At 46.1% G+C, this 17,118-nt stretch overlaps 1 protein-coding gene across 1 annotated transcript in view; it reads left to right on the top strand.

Annotated features, from left to right (window-relative positions):
• Window positions 1–17,118, top strand: part of LOC127571307 (macrophage-stimulating protein receptor-like) — a 143,027-nt gene that overhangs the window by 50,528 nt on the left and 75,381 nt on the right. The window contains 1 exon segment of the mRNA XM_052017578.1: window positions 11,970–12,137. Coding sequence (XP_051873538.1) covers window positions 11,970–12,137 — 168 coding nt within the window.

Below are 17,118 nucleotides of genomic sequence, written 5' to 3'. Positions count from 1 at the left end.
CATATATCACACTTTGTTGTAATGCCACAACGTGTTTCACAAGGGCATTATTAAACACAATTTAATACTGAGCTACAAGAGGAAACTTTGAGACAAATGGCCAAATGTCTATCACAGTGTAGGTTTTAATAATCTTCGAGGAGAGAGGGAGACGGCGAGGTGGAGTTGTTTAGAGAGGGAATTCCAGCTTGCCGAGCCAAGGCAAATTTTGCATCATTCCAGCTGGCCTGCTGTCTGATTGGGTGGCCTTATCCAAGGATCTGTCCTTACTCAGCCTCTGTAAAGTTGTGGAATGTTCTGGCTTGATACATTTGGAAATCATTCCATTATCCACAAAGTATGTTTCACCATTTAGATATCAGGTTGTACGGTTTCTAAAGATTTAGAAATATTATTTGCTGGTTTGTTTTACTTGGTTGATAAACAAAAAGGGAGCTAACACAATCCCACACTTGTGCATCTAAACACACACACACACACACACACACACACACACACACACACACACACACACACACACACACACACACACACACACACACACCAGTCTGACCCCACTTTTCTTCGACAAGGCGCTGAAACTGGAGCAGGCACTTGTGTGTTTCCTCAGACGAGCTTTAGTTCCAGCATTTGAGTAATTTTTTAAATGTTTATTTTCATTTTTCCATAAGATGGTCATGTACAAACATATGAATTAAGAGCAGGATTAAGCCACTTGACCCCTTGTAATCATACAGTCATACAACTGACATCATACAATCAGGTCATGACTGGTCTGATTGTTATCTCAACTCGGTATTTCTCCCTAACCCCAGTAACCTTTGATCCCTTTGTTACCTACCTCTGTCTAGCACAATACTAAAGCCTCTTGCTTGCTCTGTCCTTCAAGGAGACACAAGAGAGACTGCCGATGCTGGAAATCTGGAGCAACACACACAAAATGCTGGAGGGACTCATGCTGCCTGACCTGTTGAGTTCCTCCAGCATTCTGTGTGCGTCTGTCCTTCAAGGAAGTGTGTTCCAAATATAGACACCACTCTGAGGGGGGAAGCAAAATTGCTTCTGTCTTAAATGGGTGACCCCTTATTTTTGAAACATGACCCCTAGATCTAGATTCTCCAACAAGAGGAAACATCCTCTCTACATTCACAAAGTAGCTCAGGACCTTGTGCTTCAATCAAGTCCCTTGTCACTCCTCTAAACTCCAACGAGGCAAGCATGCCCTCAGACAACCTGCGCATTCCACGCATTGGATTAGTGAATCTCCTTTGATGCTGAACCATTGAGATTTCCAAACAGTCGGATGGCGGATTACCAGAGTTTTACTGCACGTCCATGGATGAACCGGGAGATTTACTCCCTACTGAAGGAGAGGACTGCTGCACACAAATCTGGTGATCCTGATCTGTACAAGAAATTGAGGTATGACCTTCAGAAAGCTATCAGGGATGCCAAGAGGCAATACCAACTCAAAATAGAGTCCCTGACCAGCCACCAGTTATGGCAGGGCTTACATGCCATAACAGGCTACAAGTCGAAGTCGGGCTGCATAGCTAACAACAGCGCATCCCTTCCTGATGAACTTAACGCATTCTATGCGCATTTTGAACAAAAGGGAAGTGGATTGTCACCATCCTCCCTGACAGCCACCAACACAGCTGAACCTGTAATCACAGTGGAGGACGTAAGGTCAGTCTTCCGGAGAGTGAACACGAGGAAAGCACCTGACCCAGAGATGGTGTCCCGGGCCGCGTGCTCAGATCTTGTGCTGACCAGCTGGCAGAAGTATTTGCGGACATATTCAACTTCTCCCTGCTTCAGTCTCAGGTTCCCTCCTGTTTTAAGAAGACCACTATCATCCCGGTACCAAAGAAAAGCAAGGTAACATGCCTCAATGACTACTGACCAGTGGCTCTAACATCCACCATCATGAAGTGCTTTGGGAGGTTGGTCATGGCACGCTTCAACAGCAGCCTACCAGACAACCTGGACCCATTGCAATTTGCCTATCGGCGAAACAGGTCTACAGCGGATGCCATCTCCCTGGCCCTTCACTCAGCTCTGGAGCATCTGGACAGTAAAGACACATACATTAGACTATTGTTTATTGACTACAGCTCTGCCTTCAATACAATAATTCCAAGCAAGCTTGTCACCATACTCTGAGACCTAGGACTCAACACCTCCCTCTGTAACTGGATTCTTGACTTTCTAACAAACAGACCGCAATCAGTGAGGATAGGCAGCAATACCTCTGGCACGATTATTCTCAACACTGGTGCCCCACAAGGCTGTGTCCTCAGCCCTCTACTCTACTCCCTATACACTCACGACTATGTGGCCAGATTCTGCTCTAACTCCATCTATAAGTTTGCAGATGATACCACCGTTGTAGGCTGTATCTCAAACAGCGATGAGTTGGAGTACAGGAAGGAGATAGAGAGCTTAGTGGAATGGTGTCATGACAACAACTTTCCCTCAATGTCAACAAAACAAAAGAGCTGGTCATTGATTTCAGGAAAGGGGGCGGTGTACATGCACCTGTCTACATCAATGGTGCTGAGGTCGAGAGGGTTGAGAGCTTCAAGTTCCTGGGAGTGAACATCACCAACAGCCTGTCCTGGTCAAATCACGTAGATGCCACAGCCAAGAAAGCTCACCAGCGACTCTCCTTCCTCAGGAGGCTAAAGAAATTTGGTTTGTCCCCTTTGACTCTCACCAACTTTTACCGATGCACCATTGAAAGCATCCTATCTGGATGTATCACAGCTTGGTATGGCAACTACTCTGCCCAGGACCACAAGAAACTGCAGAGAGTTGTGGACACAGCCCAGTGCATCATGGGCACCAGCCTCCCCTCCTTGGACTCTGTCTTTACCTCTCGTTGCCTTGGTGTAGCAGCCAGCATAATCAAAGACCCCACCCACCTGGGACATTCTCTCTTCTCTCCTCATCCATTGGGTAGAAGATACAGGTGCCTGAGGGCACGTACCACCAGACTTAAGGACAGCTTCTACACCACTGTGATAAGATTATTGAACGGTTCCCTTATACAATGAGATGGACTATGACCTCACAATCTACCTTGTTGTGACCTTGCACCTTATTGCACTGCACTTTCTCTGTAGCTATGACACTTTACTCTGTACCGTTACTGTTTTTACCTGTACTACATCAATGCACTCTGTACTAACTCAATGTAACTGCACTGTGTAATGAATTGACCTGTACGATCGGTTTGTAAGACAAGCTTTTCACTGTACCTCGGTACAAGTTACAATAATAAACCAATACCAAATACTTGCTGTAACAACCTTCCGTGGATCGTGCATAAGGACACCCAGGTCTCTCTGTGCCTCACAGCTCTGCAACCTCTCACCATTTCTTGCTGTGTAGGTGACTACATTCTCTGCAGGTAGCACTGTTGCTCGTGTGCGAGCTTGGAGATGCATTTTGAAGGGCGTTTTGACTTCTCAAGGATTCAAACTTAGGTTTCTCCAGCCTGTATAGATTGAATGACTGCGGGAGAGGTGCATAAATCGGGAACGCACAGTGAGCCAATGAGCGGGGACGTGCTCGGGTTGCGAAACTCAGGAGCAGCTGAGGCCCGTGCAGGATCTGCTTCAGATTGGGTGGGGAGGTGGTGGGGGGGGGGGGGTGGGTGACGTTGGTGGCATGGCAGTCTGAGAACAGAACTGCTGATCGGTTTTTGAAGTGGAGGTTGGGGGTTTGCCAGCAGCCAGGGATTGCTGAGCTGGTAGATATGTGGTCGGTGTGGGGGAATGGGGGACAGGCCTTGTGGTCGCTAGTTGGGTGGACCAGTTAATCAGTGGGCCGACTTGAGGTTGAGAACCTTGTGTGTCTCTCCGTGTGTCCAGGCTCCGCTGTTAGTGCGGCAGATGCACGGAAGATGTGGAAGGAACATTGTACACTGTGCAACTCCCAATAGTCTTTCATCGCAATTAGCATCTCTTTCCAAGTGAATCTCGTTGGGCATAAAAACTCCAGTTAATCCAATTTCTAGACAATTGCACCTCTGCACTTGCCAAGAAGACTGGTTGATATACTGAGCAGCAGTGGGGCCCTGGCCGGGTATTCTCTTGCCTCCTCTAGCCCAGCACAAGTGATGAAACCTGGGACCTTTTGTTGTGGGACCCCATAGAATTCCCCGTGAATGCTCCCCCCCACCACTCCAGGGGGTTTTCACCTGGGCACAGCAATAGGCCATTCAGCCCATTTTGATGGCCCATTCAATTAGATAATGTTTGGTCTGTGCATTTTAATTATCTCAAATAAATCAGACTCCAATCTAAACTTGGGTAGACAAGCCAGGCTTATGAAGGGCTCATAACTGAATCCCTTAAATCCTGGCAAAATTCTGGTGAATACATGATGTCCTCCAACACCGGTTTATCCTTGCCTGAAGTGCAACGTGTGATTCCAGGGATATACAATTGATCAAGGCAATAAGTTATTTTCCCCTCTGTGTTCCAACATCCTTGAGATGAAGACAACTGTGTTTTTAATCTTCAGTTTCCTGTAAAAGTGGAATAGATTTTAGTGAATTGATTCTACACACTCAAAAGCTTTTGCTTCTGTATAGTTCCTGGTTCCTTTCCACTTGAGGAAGAAAAGTCCTTGAGTCTGAAGTGGGTGTCTAATGTGGGTGACACAGTGGTGCAGCTGGCAGAGCTCCTGACTCACAGCTCCAGTGACCCGGGTTCAGCCCTGACCTCGGCTGCTGGCTGTGTGGAGTTTGCATGTTCATTCTTGACTCTGTTAATTTCCTCTGAATGCTCCAGTTTCCTTCAATATCCCAAAGATGTGCAGGCTGGTAGGTTAATTGGCCACTGTAAGTTGCCCCTAGTGTATAGATGAGTGGCAGAATCTGGGTGTTGATGGAATGCGGGGAGAATAAGAATGGGATTGATGTCGGATTAGCGCCAATGGGTGCTTGTTGGTTGGCATGGACTTGGTGGGCTGAAGGGCCTGTTTCCGTGCTCTATGACTCTCTGATCTTGTACTTCCATTGGCTAAAGTCCATCTCTTAGTTTTGTACCACTGCACAGTTGTGTAGCAGTTAATGTAACGCTTTTACAGCGCCAGCGACCCGGGTTCAATTCCAGCCGTTGTCTGTAAGGAGTTTATACGTTCTCCCCGTGTCTGCGTGGGTTTCCTCCAGGTGCTCTGTTTTCCTCCCACATTCCAAAGACATACGGGTTAGGAAGTCGTGGGCATGCTATTTTGGCGCCAGAAGCGTGGCGACACTTACGGACTGCCCCCGGAACACTCTACGCAAAAAAGATGCATTTCACTGTGTGTTTCGATGTACATGTGACTAATAAAGAAATCTTATCTCTTATAATGAAATCCTTTGAATTGCTGCTTTGGTCTAAACAATTTACAAGCATATTGAGGCTCAGGACTGTTGTGAAACGTGTGCTAAATAAGCTGCCTTATGTTTCTGTAAACCATTAAAACCTGTTTATTCTTTGTGCATAGTCTATTTGGTTTAGTACTTTCTGTTATGCAAGGACTTGTTCTAGTGGAGGCATCAACAGAAACAGCATCTACTGTAACCTGGAGCAGAGGTTCCCCAACTGTGGTTGATGGCCAGAGCTGGAAGCGATGTAGGTCAAATAAAGTCCCATTTGCCCTGTAGATTCGCTCCACTCCAGCGAGGTGCACGTTAGAGGAGAGGTGCAGCATGAGGAGAAGTGTTGGGGGGATGATACAATCTTGCTTGATGCCAGTCTGCACTGAGATTGGGTCTGTTGCAACTCTTTGACTAAGAGTAGTCGGGAGAACATGCACCAGTCCTCATTGAGGGGTCAGCAGTGGAAAGGGTGAGCAGCTTCAAATTCCTGGGTGTCAGCATCTCCAAGGATCTACCTTGGGCCCAACACATTGATGCAATCACGAAGAAGGCACACCAATGGCTCTACTTTGTTAGGAGTTTGAGAGGATTTGGTATGTCACCAAAGATCTTTGCAAATTTCTACAGATGTACGGTGGAGAGCATTCTGACTGGTTGCATCACAGCCTGGTATGGAGGCTCCAATGCGCAGGATTGCAGAGGGTTGTAGACTCAGCCAGCTCCATCACAGGCACAATCCTCCCCACCATTGAGGATATCTTTAAGAAGCAGGGCCTCAAGAAGGTAGCATCCATCGTTGAGGACCCTCACCATCTGGGACATGCCCTCTTCTCATCACTACATTCAGGGAGGAGGTACAGGAACCTGAAGACCCACACTCAACAATTTAGGAACAGCTTCTTCCCCTCCTCCATCAGATTTCTGAACAATCCATAAACCCATGAACACTACCTCATTATGCCTTTTTTTGCACTATTTATTCATTTTTGTATTTTATAGATTTTTACGTCTTGCGATGTACTGCTGCCGCAAAACAACAAATTTCATGTCATATGTCAGTGATAATAAATCTGATTCAGAGAGACAATTCTGGTACAAATGCAGAGGACTGGAAGGACTTGTGTGAAGCACAACTGCCCAGAAATTCAACGATTGCTCTTATTCATCATTTGTAGTTGAAAAACCGATTTGATTTTTTTGTAACATGGTCATATCTGGGTTACTCCAGACCACTCTGAAAATTCAAGTTAAGTCAAGTCGAGTTTATTGTCATGTGCACAGGTAGGGTGAGGTACAGGTACAATGAAACGCTTGCAGCAGTGTCACAGGCACGTAGGTACAGACTACACATAGATTATAAATTATACAAAACAGTGTAGAGAGTGAGAAAAAAACTGTCAAAAACAAGACCCCAGTGCAAAAAAAAACATAATCAGAGACAAGTTTATGGTATTGCAAGAGGTGGTCCGTAGTGTTACGTTGTTGAGATAGGATTAGGGTTGTGCAGGTCAGTTCAAGAACCTGATGGCTGTAATAAAGTTGCTGTTCCTGAACCTGGTGGTGTGGGACTTCAGGCTTCTGTAGCTCCTGCCTGACAGTAGCAATGAGAAGAGGACATTCCACTGAGCACTTCCTCGTACCAGCTCTCCATACACAAAGCATAATTTCCATGCTGGCAAGACATCATTTCCTTGTGGAACACTACTTTTGGACCACTGCAGGATAACTTGATCCCTGTCGTTGGACAGTCCAGGGACATTATGGCCTTACTGAGTGACAAACTGGGATGCTTGACAGGCAAACAAATTACATATCTACATCCTTGGCCCCCACTCCCTTCCACACACCCAAAGCACTTGTTGCCACTGAGCTGCTGTTCCACTCTTCAGGGTCCGCTAGAATGTTAGGCGATCATTTTATGCCTTATGTAATCATGCATGAACACTTCCGTTCATGTATCTGGCTTTCCATGCACGATGTTTGGAGCCACCGTCACATCAGCACTGACATCTCAGGGTCTCCGATCACCTGTCTGACAGACCCTCCACCCCCGCTCCCTGCTCCCCACTACACCACCACCAAATCACGGGTCCGTCCAATCCTTCCATCGCAATCCTCAAGCGCCTGAAGCCCAATGCCAACCTCCAAGTGACCCCCATCACCCCAACCTGCCACCACCTTGGCCTGATGCTCCGTCACTGCCCACATTTGAGACACTTAGACAGACACTTAAATAGGCAAGGCACAGAAGGATTCAGTCCTAATACAGGCAAGTGGGATTAGTATAGACATGCAAAAAAAGGTCAGCATGGACAAGATGGGCCAAAGGTCCTGTTTCTGTGCCCTATAACCGTCTGACTGTCCATCACCACTGCCTGCAGGTTCCTTTCCAAGGTGCACATGAAAATATCCTGCCGGTCCATCTTCATCTCTGGGTCTAAATCCTGGAAGCCCCTACTCAATAGCACAGCGGGAGTACCTTCATTAGCGGTTCGAGGTGGCAACACACCACCACCTTCTCAAGGGTAATTAGGGACAGGCAATAAAGTCAAAGTCAAGTTTATTGTCACATGCACAAGTACATGTATGCACAGGCGCAATGAAAAACTTACTTGCAGCAGCATCACCAGCACATAACATTAGGGACATAACATTCACAGGAAAAAATATAAACAGAAATTATACAAGAAAGAACACAATTAGAATTAAAACAAAGTCCATTGCAGTGCAAAGTGGTCATAGTGTTGCTATAATACTGAGTAGTGATTAGGGTTGTGCCGGTTGGTTCAAGAACTGGAGGTTGAAGGGAAATAGCTGTTCTTGAACCTGGTGGTGTGGGACTTCAGGCTTCTGTACCTCTTGCCTGATAGAATAAATAGAGGCCTTGCCAGTGACTCCCAGATCCCAAACAACAAAACAAAATACACTATTAACATGACCTCGCAGTGCCACTATTCCACAGCCAAATAAGTACTCTTAAACGCCTTTTCTACGAACCTACTCCCTTCATGGACTTACACTGCAAGATCCATCTTTACACTTAAGAATGTAGAACTAGGAGCAGAAGTTGGCTATACGACCCCTCCAACTGCTCCAGCATTCAATAATATCATCATGTATATGATCTGAGCCTCATCCCTGCATTCCAGTCTCTTCCCCATAACCTTCAACTCCATTACACACCAAAAGCTAAATAGGCAGACTTGGTTTCTCACAAAGTAACCAAAAATCAAAAAAAACACTTGGAGATGAGTGAATGGGTGGCACGTGAATTCCTGTTTTCTGGATCATTACTCCCATGTTTTCAGATTAACACTAACATCACCCCCATGCCACCAGATCTGATAATGTACCACCACACCACATGATATTGTTTGTGTAATTCTGCAGATGTAATCCAGAATAAATAAATGCAGCCTGCATGCTAGTGATTCAAACATTGTCCCATCCTCACAGCAGTGAGGCAAGGAAGCCAGGAAGATGCTGGGTTCACAGTCTAGGCTGAGCTAGTTGACCTCATAACGACTATAGTGTTTGCTGCAATTGGCTTCACTGGCCTGGTGCCTTCAGGCATGAGATAGGACAGGGAATTTCTTTTGAATAAAATGGGAGGAGCAAGTAGTTAAATTTCTTCAAGAGTCAGTTTTAAAAACTATCACCCTTCAGTGAAACTGACTACATCGTACTCCAGAGATTCAAGCACAAAAATCTCAGCTGGCGCTCCTGTGTGGTACTGAGGGAGTGCTGCGCTGTCAAAGATACAAACTTTTTGAATGAGATGTTACATCAAAACTTCTCTGTCAGGTGAACTTGAAAGATCCCATGGCACTACTCTGAAAAGCAGGGCAGTTATCCCTGAGATTCTGCCTAGTATTTGCGTAGAGTCAGGGTGGCACACAGAACAGGTCCTAAACCCACTGAGTCCTTGCCAATCATTAACCAATCCCACACCTGTCTCACTTTTTATTCTCATTAACTCCACCCAGGTTCAACCACTCACCTACAAACCAGAGGCAATTTACAGCAGCTAATTAGCCTACCAACCCACATGTCTTTGGAATGTGGGAGGAAACCAGAGCACCCGGAAGAAACCCATGTGGTCACAGGATGAATGTGCACTCCACAAGACAGCACCAGAAGTCCGGGTCGAACCCAGGTCTTGTGGTACTGGCTTTGTCACTGTGCCGCCCTGAGGTTGTGAAAGGTGATGTGAATATGCACGTCTTTCCCGCAAGGACTGACACTAGTGTGGCTAAATCACAGAGGATGCCTGGCCCATTCTGTTTTAATAATGTCACAGAATTTGCTCTGTAGCTGAAGCTTTTATCTTCTGCATGGAAAACTTGGCCAACAGCCAGCGCACCAGAAAAACTCAACCTTCCAGAGCACGCTACCTCTGGAGTTAAAGCAAAAAAACGAGCTGCTGGGGGGACTCAGTGGGTCAGGCAGCATACTGTGGAGGGAAATGGACAGTCAGTGTGTCCAGTGAGATCCTCCACCTGGAACTAATCTTATCCAAAGGTTCCCCCTGAAGTGCAACTATTCACTTTGAAAGATTTTAATTAAGCTGTAAAATGCGTTAGTCGAAGGGTTCCTCCACACCTGACACATGCTCCATTACACACAACAGCAAAGCTGTCGAGGTACGAGTGCTGTGTACTGTTATTGAACCCAGCATGCATGGAGTTGTGTGTCACATAATGCACGCTTGCAGTCAGTGAACCACACATTCTCCAAATTCCCAAGTGGATTCCCACTCTCCCAGGCAGAGCTGGTCTGCGTCAATCAAAACCTTGAGTGAGTTATCGGCTGGCTGCCCGATGGTTCTGAGTGAAACCTCGGAAAAGGATCCAGTTGGCTGTCTGGTGGGTCCAATGGCTGGACCGAGGCCTGTATTCTGGCAGGGATCCTTCCTGGGTTTCCTCTGAAACTCTGGTAGTTCTGCGGCTGTGACTGAGGTCAGCCAGACCTTGGGTCTGGACTGGAGGTGACATAGGTTGAGCAGATTCACTATTTCTTCTGCAGATTAGCTCCACTCCAGTGGATTCCCATTGGAGAGGAGGTGCAGCATTGGCAGAAGTGTCTGGGTGATGACACAGCCTGATGCCAGTCTACACTGAAAAGGGGTCCACAGCCATTGGCTCAAATCCCCCAGGGCCAGCAGTGTGAGGTCTCCCGGTTATGTCGTGGGAGGATTGCCAAGTCCCAGTTCATCCCTCACCTGTCGGTGGGAATGCGTCATTCTCAGGCCAGGAATGTGACCCATGCCTCCAATGTCACCAGAAGCAGCCAGCAGACCATTCCACCGGAAGGGCAAGGGAGGGAATCGAGAGGAGCTGTGCAGCAGTTTGGCTGTCCACAGAAACCTGTCTCCATCTTACATCCGCTACACAAAGGCACGCAGGCAGCACAGTGGCTCGGCGAGTAGACCCGCTGCCTCACAGCACCAGAAGCCCAGGTTCAATCCTGACCTCCGGTGCTGTCTGTGTGGAGTTTGCACATTCTCCCTGTGACTGCATGGGTTTTCTCCGGTTTCCTCCCACCTCCCAAAGACTTGTGGGTTGGTAGGTTAAGTGGCCACTATAAGTAAGAATCAGGTTTATTATCGCTGTCTTATATGATGTGAAATTTTGTTGTTTTGCGGCAGCAGTACAGTGCAAGACATAAAAATCTATAAATTACAAAAATAAATGAATAATGCAAAAAAAAAGGAATAATGAGGTAGTGTTCATGTGTTCATGGACCGTTCAGAAATCTGATGGTGGAGGGGAACAAGCTGTTTCTGAATCGTTGAGTGTGGGTCTTCAGGCTCCTGTACCTCCTCCCTAGTGGTAGTGATGAGAAGAAGGCATGTCCAGGATGGTGAGGGTCCTTAGCGATGGATGCTGCCTTCTTGAGGCACCGCCTCTTGAAGATGTCCTCAGTGGTAGGGAGGGTTGTGCCCGTGATGGAGCTGGCTGAGTCTACAACCCTCTGCAGCCTCTTGTGATCCTGTGCATTGGAGCCTCCATACCAGGCTGTGATGCAACCAGTCAGAATGCTCTCCACCGTACACCTGTAGAAATTTGAAAGAGTCTTTGGTGACGTACCAACTCTCCTCAAACTCCCAACGAATTAGAGATGCTGTTGTGCCTTCTTTGTGATTTTTTTAACTCCAATTCAGTGCACCAACCCAGACTTTACAACTAATGCTATAATGCTGAAGAAATCATTACACAACCTCAGTGCTCATAGGCAACACCATTCTTTTTGAGAAATCGGTAAAAATCTTTACACGTTGTTCTTTTGTCCTGTGTTCCTGAGATTTATTGTTCCACAACCCCACAATGAATTTCCGTTCGCTCATGATGAATGGGATTAATATGGGATTGGTTTAAGTGGGTTGTTGAAGGTCAATGTGGACCTACTGGGCTGTACTCTTTCCATGCTGAATTTCTCTCTGACATCACAGGAAACCTGCTAATCTTCCCAAAGCATGCATCGGTTTCCTCCTGCTGCTCTTCAGCCCATATTGAAATATACTCTCCCTTTCCCAGCAGCACAATGTCTGAAACTCTACTGATCGATCTTTGCCTCATTCTTTCTCTTCCAGGATGCAAGAAACTGTACCAACAAGCCGACCAGGGTCTGGAACGCTTTTATCCGCATGGATCGATTTGACGGCGAACTGCATGATACCAAATTGACATCCATCTTCGTAACCGTGATCGGAAATTACACAGTCGCTCATCTTGGGACGTCAGATGGAAGAATCTTACAGGTAAAAGGTGTTTAACAAACGCACAGCTCTCTATGAGTGATGTGCCTCTGGTTGAGGTAACTAGCTGGGTGAAAGAATGTATTTGTCATAGACTTATACAGCACGGATTTGTCATATACAACATGGAAACAGGCCCACTGACCATCAAGCACCCATTTATACTAATTCCTACACAAATTCTATTTTATCCTCTATTTATACTGTTAGACCACAGACTATTGTGTCCAGTTCTGGTCACCTCATTATAGGAAGGATGTGGAGGTGTTGGAAAGGGTGCAGAGGAGATTTACCAGGATGCTGCCTGGTTTAGAGAGTATGCATTATGAGGAGAGACTAAGGGAGCTAGGGCTTTACTCTTTGGAGAGAAGGAGGATGAGGGGAGACATGATAGAGGTGTACAAAATATTAAGAGGAATAGATAGAGTGGACAGCCAGCGCCTCTTTCCCAGGGCACCAATGCTCAATACAAGAGGGCATGGCTTTAAAGTAATAGCTGGGAAGTTCAAGGGAGATATCAGAGGAACGTTTTTTACCCAGAGAGTGGTTGGGGCATGGAATGCGCTGCCTGGGGCGGTGGTGGAGGCAGGTACATTGGTCAAATTCAAGAGGTTACTAGATAAGCATATGGAGGAATTTAAAATAGAGCGATATGTGGGAGGAAGGGGTTAGATAGTCTTAGGCAAGGTTTAAAGGTCGGCACAACATTGTGGGCCGAAGGGCCTGTATTGTGCTGTACTATTCTATGTTCTATACTCCCCACATTCAACCCCCTCAGATACCATTCACATGCACACCAAGGGCAATTTACAGAAGTCAATTAGCATACCAACATGCACATCTTTGGGATATGGGAGGACACTGGAGCACCCAGAGGAAACCCACATGGTTACCGAGAACTTGCAACCTCCGCTGAGGTCAGGATTAAACCTGGATTGTTGGACCTGTAAGGCAGCAGTTCCATTAGTTGCACCACATGCCACCCCAAAGCAGGTTTTTGTTTTCCTGAGTGAGACAGGCCACTCAGCTTTTGCTTGAATTGGACATTTAATTTCCCTGTGAGCAACAAACAAGATGCTGGAGGAACTCAGCGGGTTGGGCGGCATCTATGGAAGGAAATGGACAGTTGACGTTTCAGGTCTACTTCCCTCCACAGATGCTGCCTTGACCCACTGGGTTCCTCCAGCATCTTGCGTGTTGCTCCAGATTCCAGCATCTGCAGTCTCTTGTGTCTCCATTTAATTTCCCTGTGCCTGGGTAATTGTTTCCCCCTTGTCACTGGCTCCCTGAAATCTTATTCTGAACATGTATATAATGGGAGTCAAGTAGATCAGACCAGGGCTAACTATCTAAGATAGGATAAGATATCTTTATTAGTCACATGTACATTGAAACACACAGTGAAGTGCATCTTTTCGCGTAGAGTGTTCTGGGGGCAGCCCGCAAGTGTCGTCATACTTCCGACGCCAACATAGCATGCCCACAACTTCCTAACCTGTACGTCTTTGGAACGTAGGAGGAAACCGGAGCACCTAGAGGAAACCCACGCAGACACATGGGGAGAACGTACAAACTCCTTACAGACAGCGGCCAGAATCGAACCCGGGTCGCTGGCGCTGTAATAGCGTTATGCTTTTCTCTCTCTGAGACACGTTAACCACGTAAACCCTAGCTCAGGTGTGACGCACTCACCGTGATCTCACTCCTGAGATTGGATCATAAAGCAAAATAGTGCAGATGCCAGAAGCCCAAAATAAAACACAAAATGCTGGATGTACTCAGCCGGCCAGACAGCATTGGTAGAGACAGAAAAAGCAGAGTTAGCTCTTTGGGTCAACAACCTGTCATCAGAAGAGTTAGAGGTCAAGTGCAGAGCAAGGGCAATGGGAGAGAGAAGGAGGAAGTTCTGTGATAGGATGGAGAGAGAGAGAACGGTAAAAGAGAACGAGGAAGCCAGATGAAGAAAGGTAAAAGATGATGAGTAACAAACATAGTCTAGGGATGGTGTAGGTAGAAGGGGAGGAGGGGACTTATAACTGGCAGAAACTGGAGAAAAGTATGAGTGCTTGGTCACAAACTATAGGCTATCACTTCAGTCCATACTGAGGGAGTGCTGCACTGTCAGATGTGCTGCCTTTTTTGCTGAGGTGTTTCACAGACTTCCAATTTGATGGACACGAACAATCTTACGGGACTATTACAAAAAAGAGCAGCCGAGTTCTCCCCAGTGTCCTGCATCAAGGTTTGTCTCTCACCTGATAATAATAACGTTACCTGGCTGTTATATTGTGGCAGCTTCATTGCCAAATTGTGATGCATTGGCTGTAAAATGCTGTGGTTGTGACATCCTGCGGCTGTGAAAGGTGCTACTGAAATGCAGGTCTTTAATAAAACGCTTGATCTTTACAGTTTTGTGCTTATTTTTGCAGTGCTAGCCAACCATTCAATTTGTTTCACCACTTGATGTTGTGGGATCTAAACTTCTGATCTCTAGTTCCTGACCATAACAGTGCCCTTATTATCATTGATTAGATGTGGAAAGTTTTGACATTGTGACAGAGTCGTGGAGTGGGGCCAGGATTAAACAAAAGAATATGAAGCAACTTTCAGTGTGTGCCTCAGCGTGGGAGATTTATTTTTGTTTTGCTTGGAATACCATTGTGTTCTTTTTTGGATTAGGTAGGATTATGTATCCAAATACAGGAAGCTCTTAAATGTTGCTAGCCCTTTTCTCAGGCCTGTAATTAAATTGTGAACAAATTGTAATTTAGGACAGTTTTCTGAGTCAATCACTTCATTACGTTCCAGTTCATTGTCTTGTTGAAGTCACTGAATTTTGACAACTGTCCCCAGAGTGCACTCTGTGGGTTCTGAACCACACCTGTTTGATCAGGATCTTTGTTGGCCACAACTGCATTTGCATCGTGAGCCTTTTAAATTCTTTTATTGCGTTTCTTGTTTGCTCTTGCTCTCTCCTTGTGGATATGCGAGCTGTTCTTGGTTCTCCTGGAGTTCTGAGCAGGCTGTGTAACTGGGACACTGGCCAGAACAAACAGAGTACTTAAAGCTGTGTGCAATAATGAGCCTGGTGCCTTGTCCTTCCTCCTGTAATAAAGGATTGACTGTCCTTTTAAAAGGCATTAATTGAGCTGCAAGATGATCTACTCAATCTATTTTAAACATTTGCCAATGTAAAAACATTAAACATATCAAACAATCTATGTAGAATTTGTGAGTTGCAGGGGGATTGAGTTCTTCTGGAGTTAGGGTTAGGGTTTATGAGGACTCTTGACTCTCTTTGTGGCTTCTTGTGGTAGAGTCACTCATTGTGATTGGGCTTCAGACTAGGTCTGGTCCAGTCTCTCATGGCTTCCCACTCAAGTCCCTCTCGATTCTACCACTCATCGACACCATAGAGCCAATTTACATTGGTCAATTAACCTACCAGCGCACTTGTCTTTGGAAGCCTGAGTGCCTGGAGGAAACCCATGTGGCCATAGGGGCAACACCAAACAGGCAGCACCGGAGGTCAAGATTGAACCTAGATCGCCAGAGCTGTGAGGCAGCAGCTGTGCCACTGTGCTGCCCCAAAAAACTGTGGCAGCCAAATCACAGAATATATTCCAAATTGGGACAGATTTATGGATGAGAGGTTATAGGGACTAGTGAGGTATTGGTTTATTATTGTCACTTGTACCGAGGTACAGTGAAAAGCTTGTCTTGCATACCAATCGTGCTGGTCAATTCATTACAGAGTGCAGTTACATTGAGTTAGTACAGAGTGCATTGAGGTAGTACAGGTAAAAACAATAACAGTCCAGAGTAAAGTGTCACAGCTACAGAGAAAGTGCAGTGCAATAAGGTGCAAGGTCACAACAAGGTAGATCGTGAGGTCAGAGTCCATCCCACCGTATAAGGGAACCGTTCAATAATCTTATCACAGTGGGATAGAAGCTGTCCTTAAGCCTGGTGGTATGTGCCCTCAGGATCCTGCATCTTCTACCTGATGGAAGAGGAGAGAAGAGAGAATGACCCGGGTGGGTGGGGTCTTTGATTATGCTGGCTGCTTCGCCAAGGCAACGAGAGGTAAAGACAGAGTCCATGGAGGGGAGGCTGGTTTCTGCGATGTGCTGGGCTGTGTCCAGGAGAGTGGAGTTGAGGTCAAATCAGCTCAGCTGTAACCTTGTTGAATGACAGAGCAGCCTCGATGGGCTGCATGGCTTGCTGTTCCTACTTCATACGAGCTCGTGGCGTGTGGGCTCTTTAATTCAAATCTAAATCCTTGCTGTTCCATTCTGATGCCATGGGTTTGTGTTGTTATTCACAAATGGAATTAGATAAAGAACAGTGTTGCCAAAACCTATTCTGAGGGGATGTTGTTTCTATACCCTGGAGACTTTTTTTGCTTCAATCTGTTGGACTGTTTCGTGGAGGAACTGTGAATGAGGCATTTCAAAAAGCCAAACTGCTGGAGAGAGAGGAAGAGATCCAGGCTTAACTATGAAGAAGGAAATTGACTGACATTCAAGGCAGAAGCAAAACATTTTACTCCAACAGGCAGTGGGAGTGGGTAAATTTTTTTTGTATGTGAATTAGGAGCCCTGCAGGATGTTTTCTAGTTAGTCTGCTTCATTGTGAATAGCTTTGCCATTTAAAAAAGATTGATCTTTGCCACTTAGAACATGACCTGTTTGGAGACTGTACCATAATGGTTGTAGAGTCATAGAATTGTACAGCATAAAAGCAAGCCCTTTAGCCCACTGCCTCTGTACTGACCATCATGCTTGTATACACTAATCCCACTTGCCTGCATGAATTGTATATCTCTCTCTGCCTTGCTCATTCAAGTGCCTATCTAGATGCCTCTTCAATATTACTGTTCTTGCCTCCAACACCTCCTCTGGCAGCTCTTTCAGGATACCAGCTACTCTGTGTGAAAAATTTACCTCAGACCCACTTTAAACCACCTTCTTCTCACTTTAAA

Source organism: Pristis pectinata, chromosome 6 (assembly GCF_009764475.1).
Source record: "Pristis pectinata isolate sPriPec2 chromosome 6, sPriPec2.1.pri, whole genome shotgun sequence".
NCBI classification, from domain to species: domain Eukaryota; kingdom Metazoa; phylum Chordata; class Chondrichthyes; order Rhinopristiformes; family Pristidae; genus Pristis; species Pristis pectinata.
Note: the sequence above shows the minus strand (reverse complement) of the source record. Positions and strands in the feature narration are given on the sequence as shown.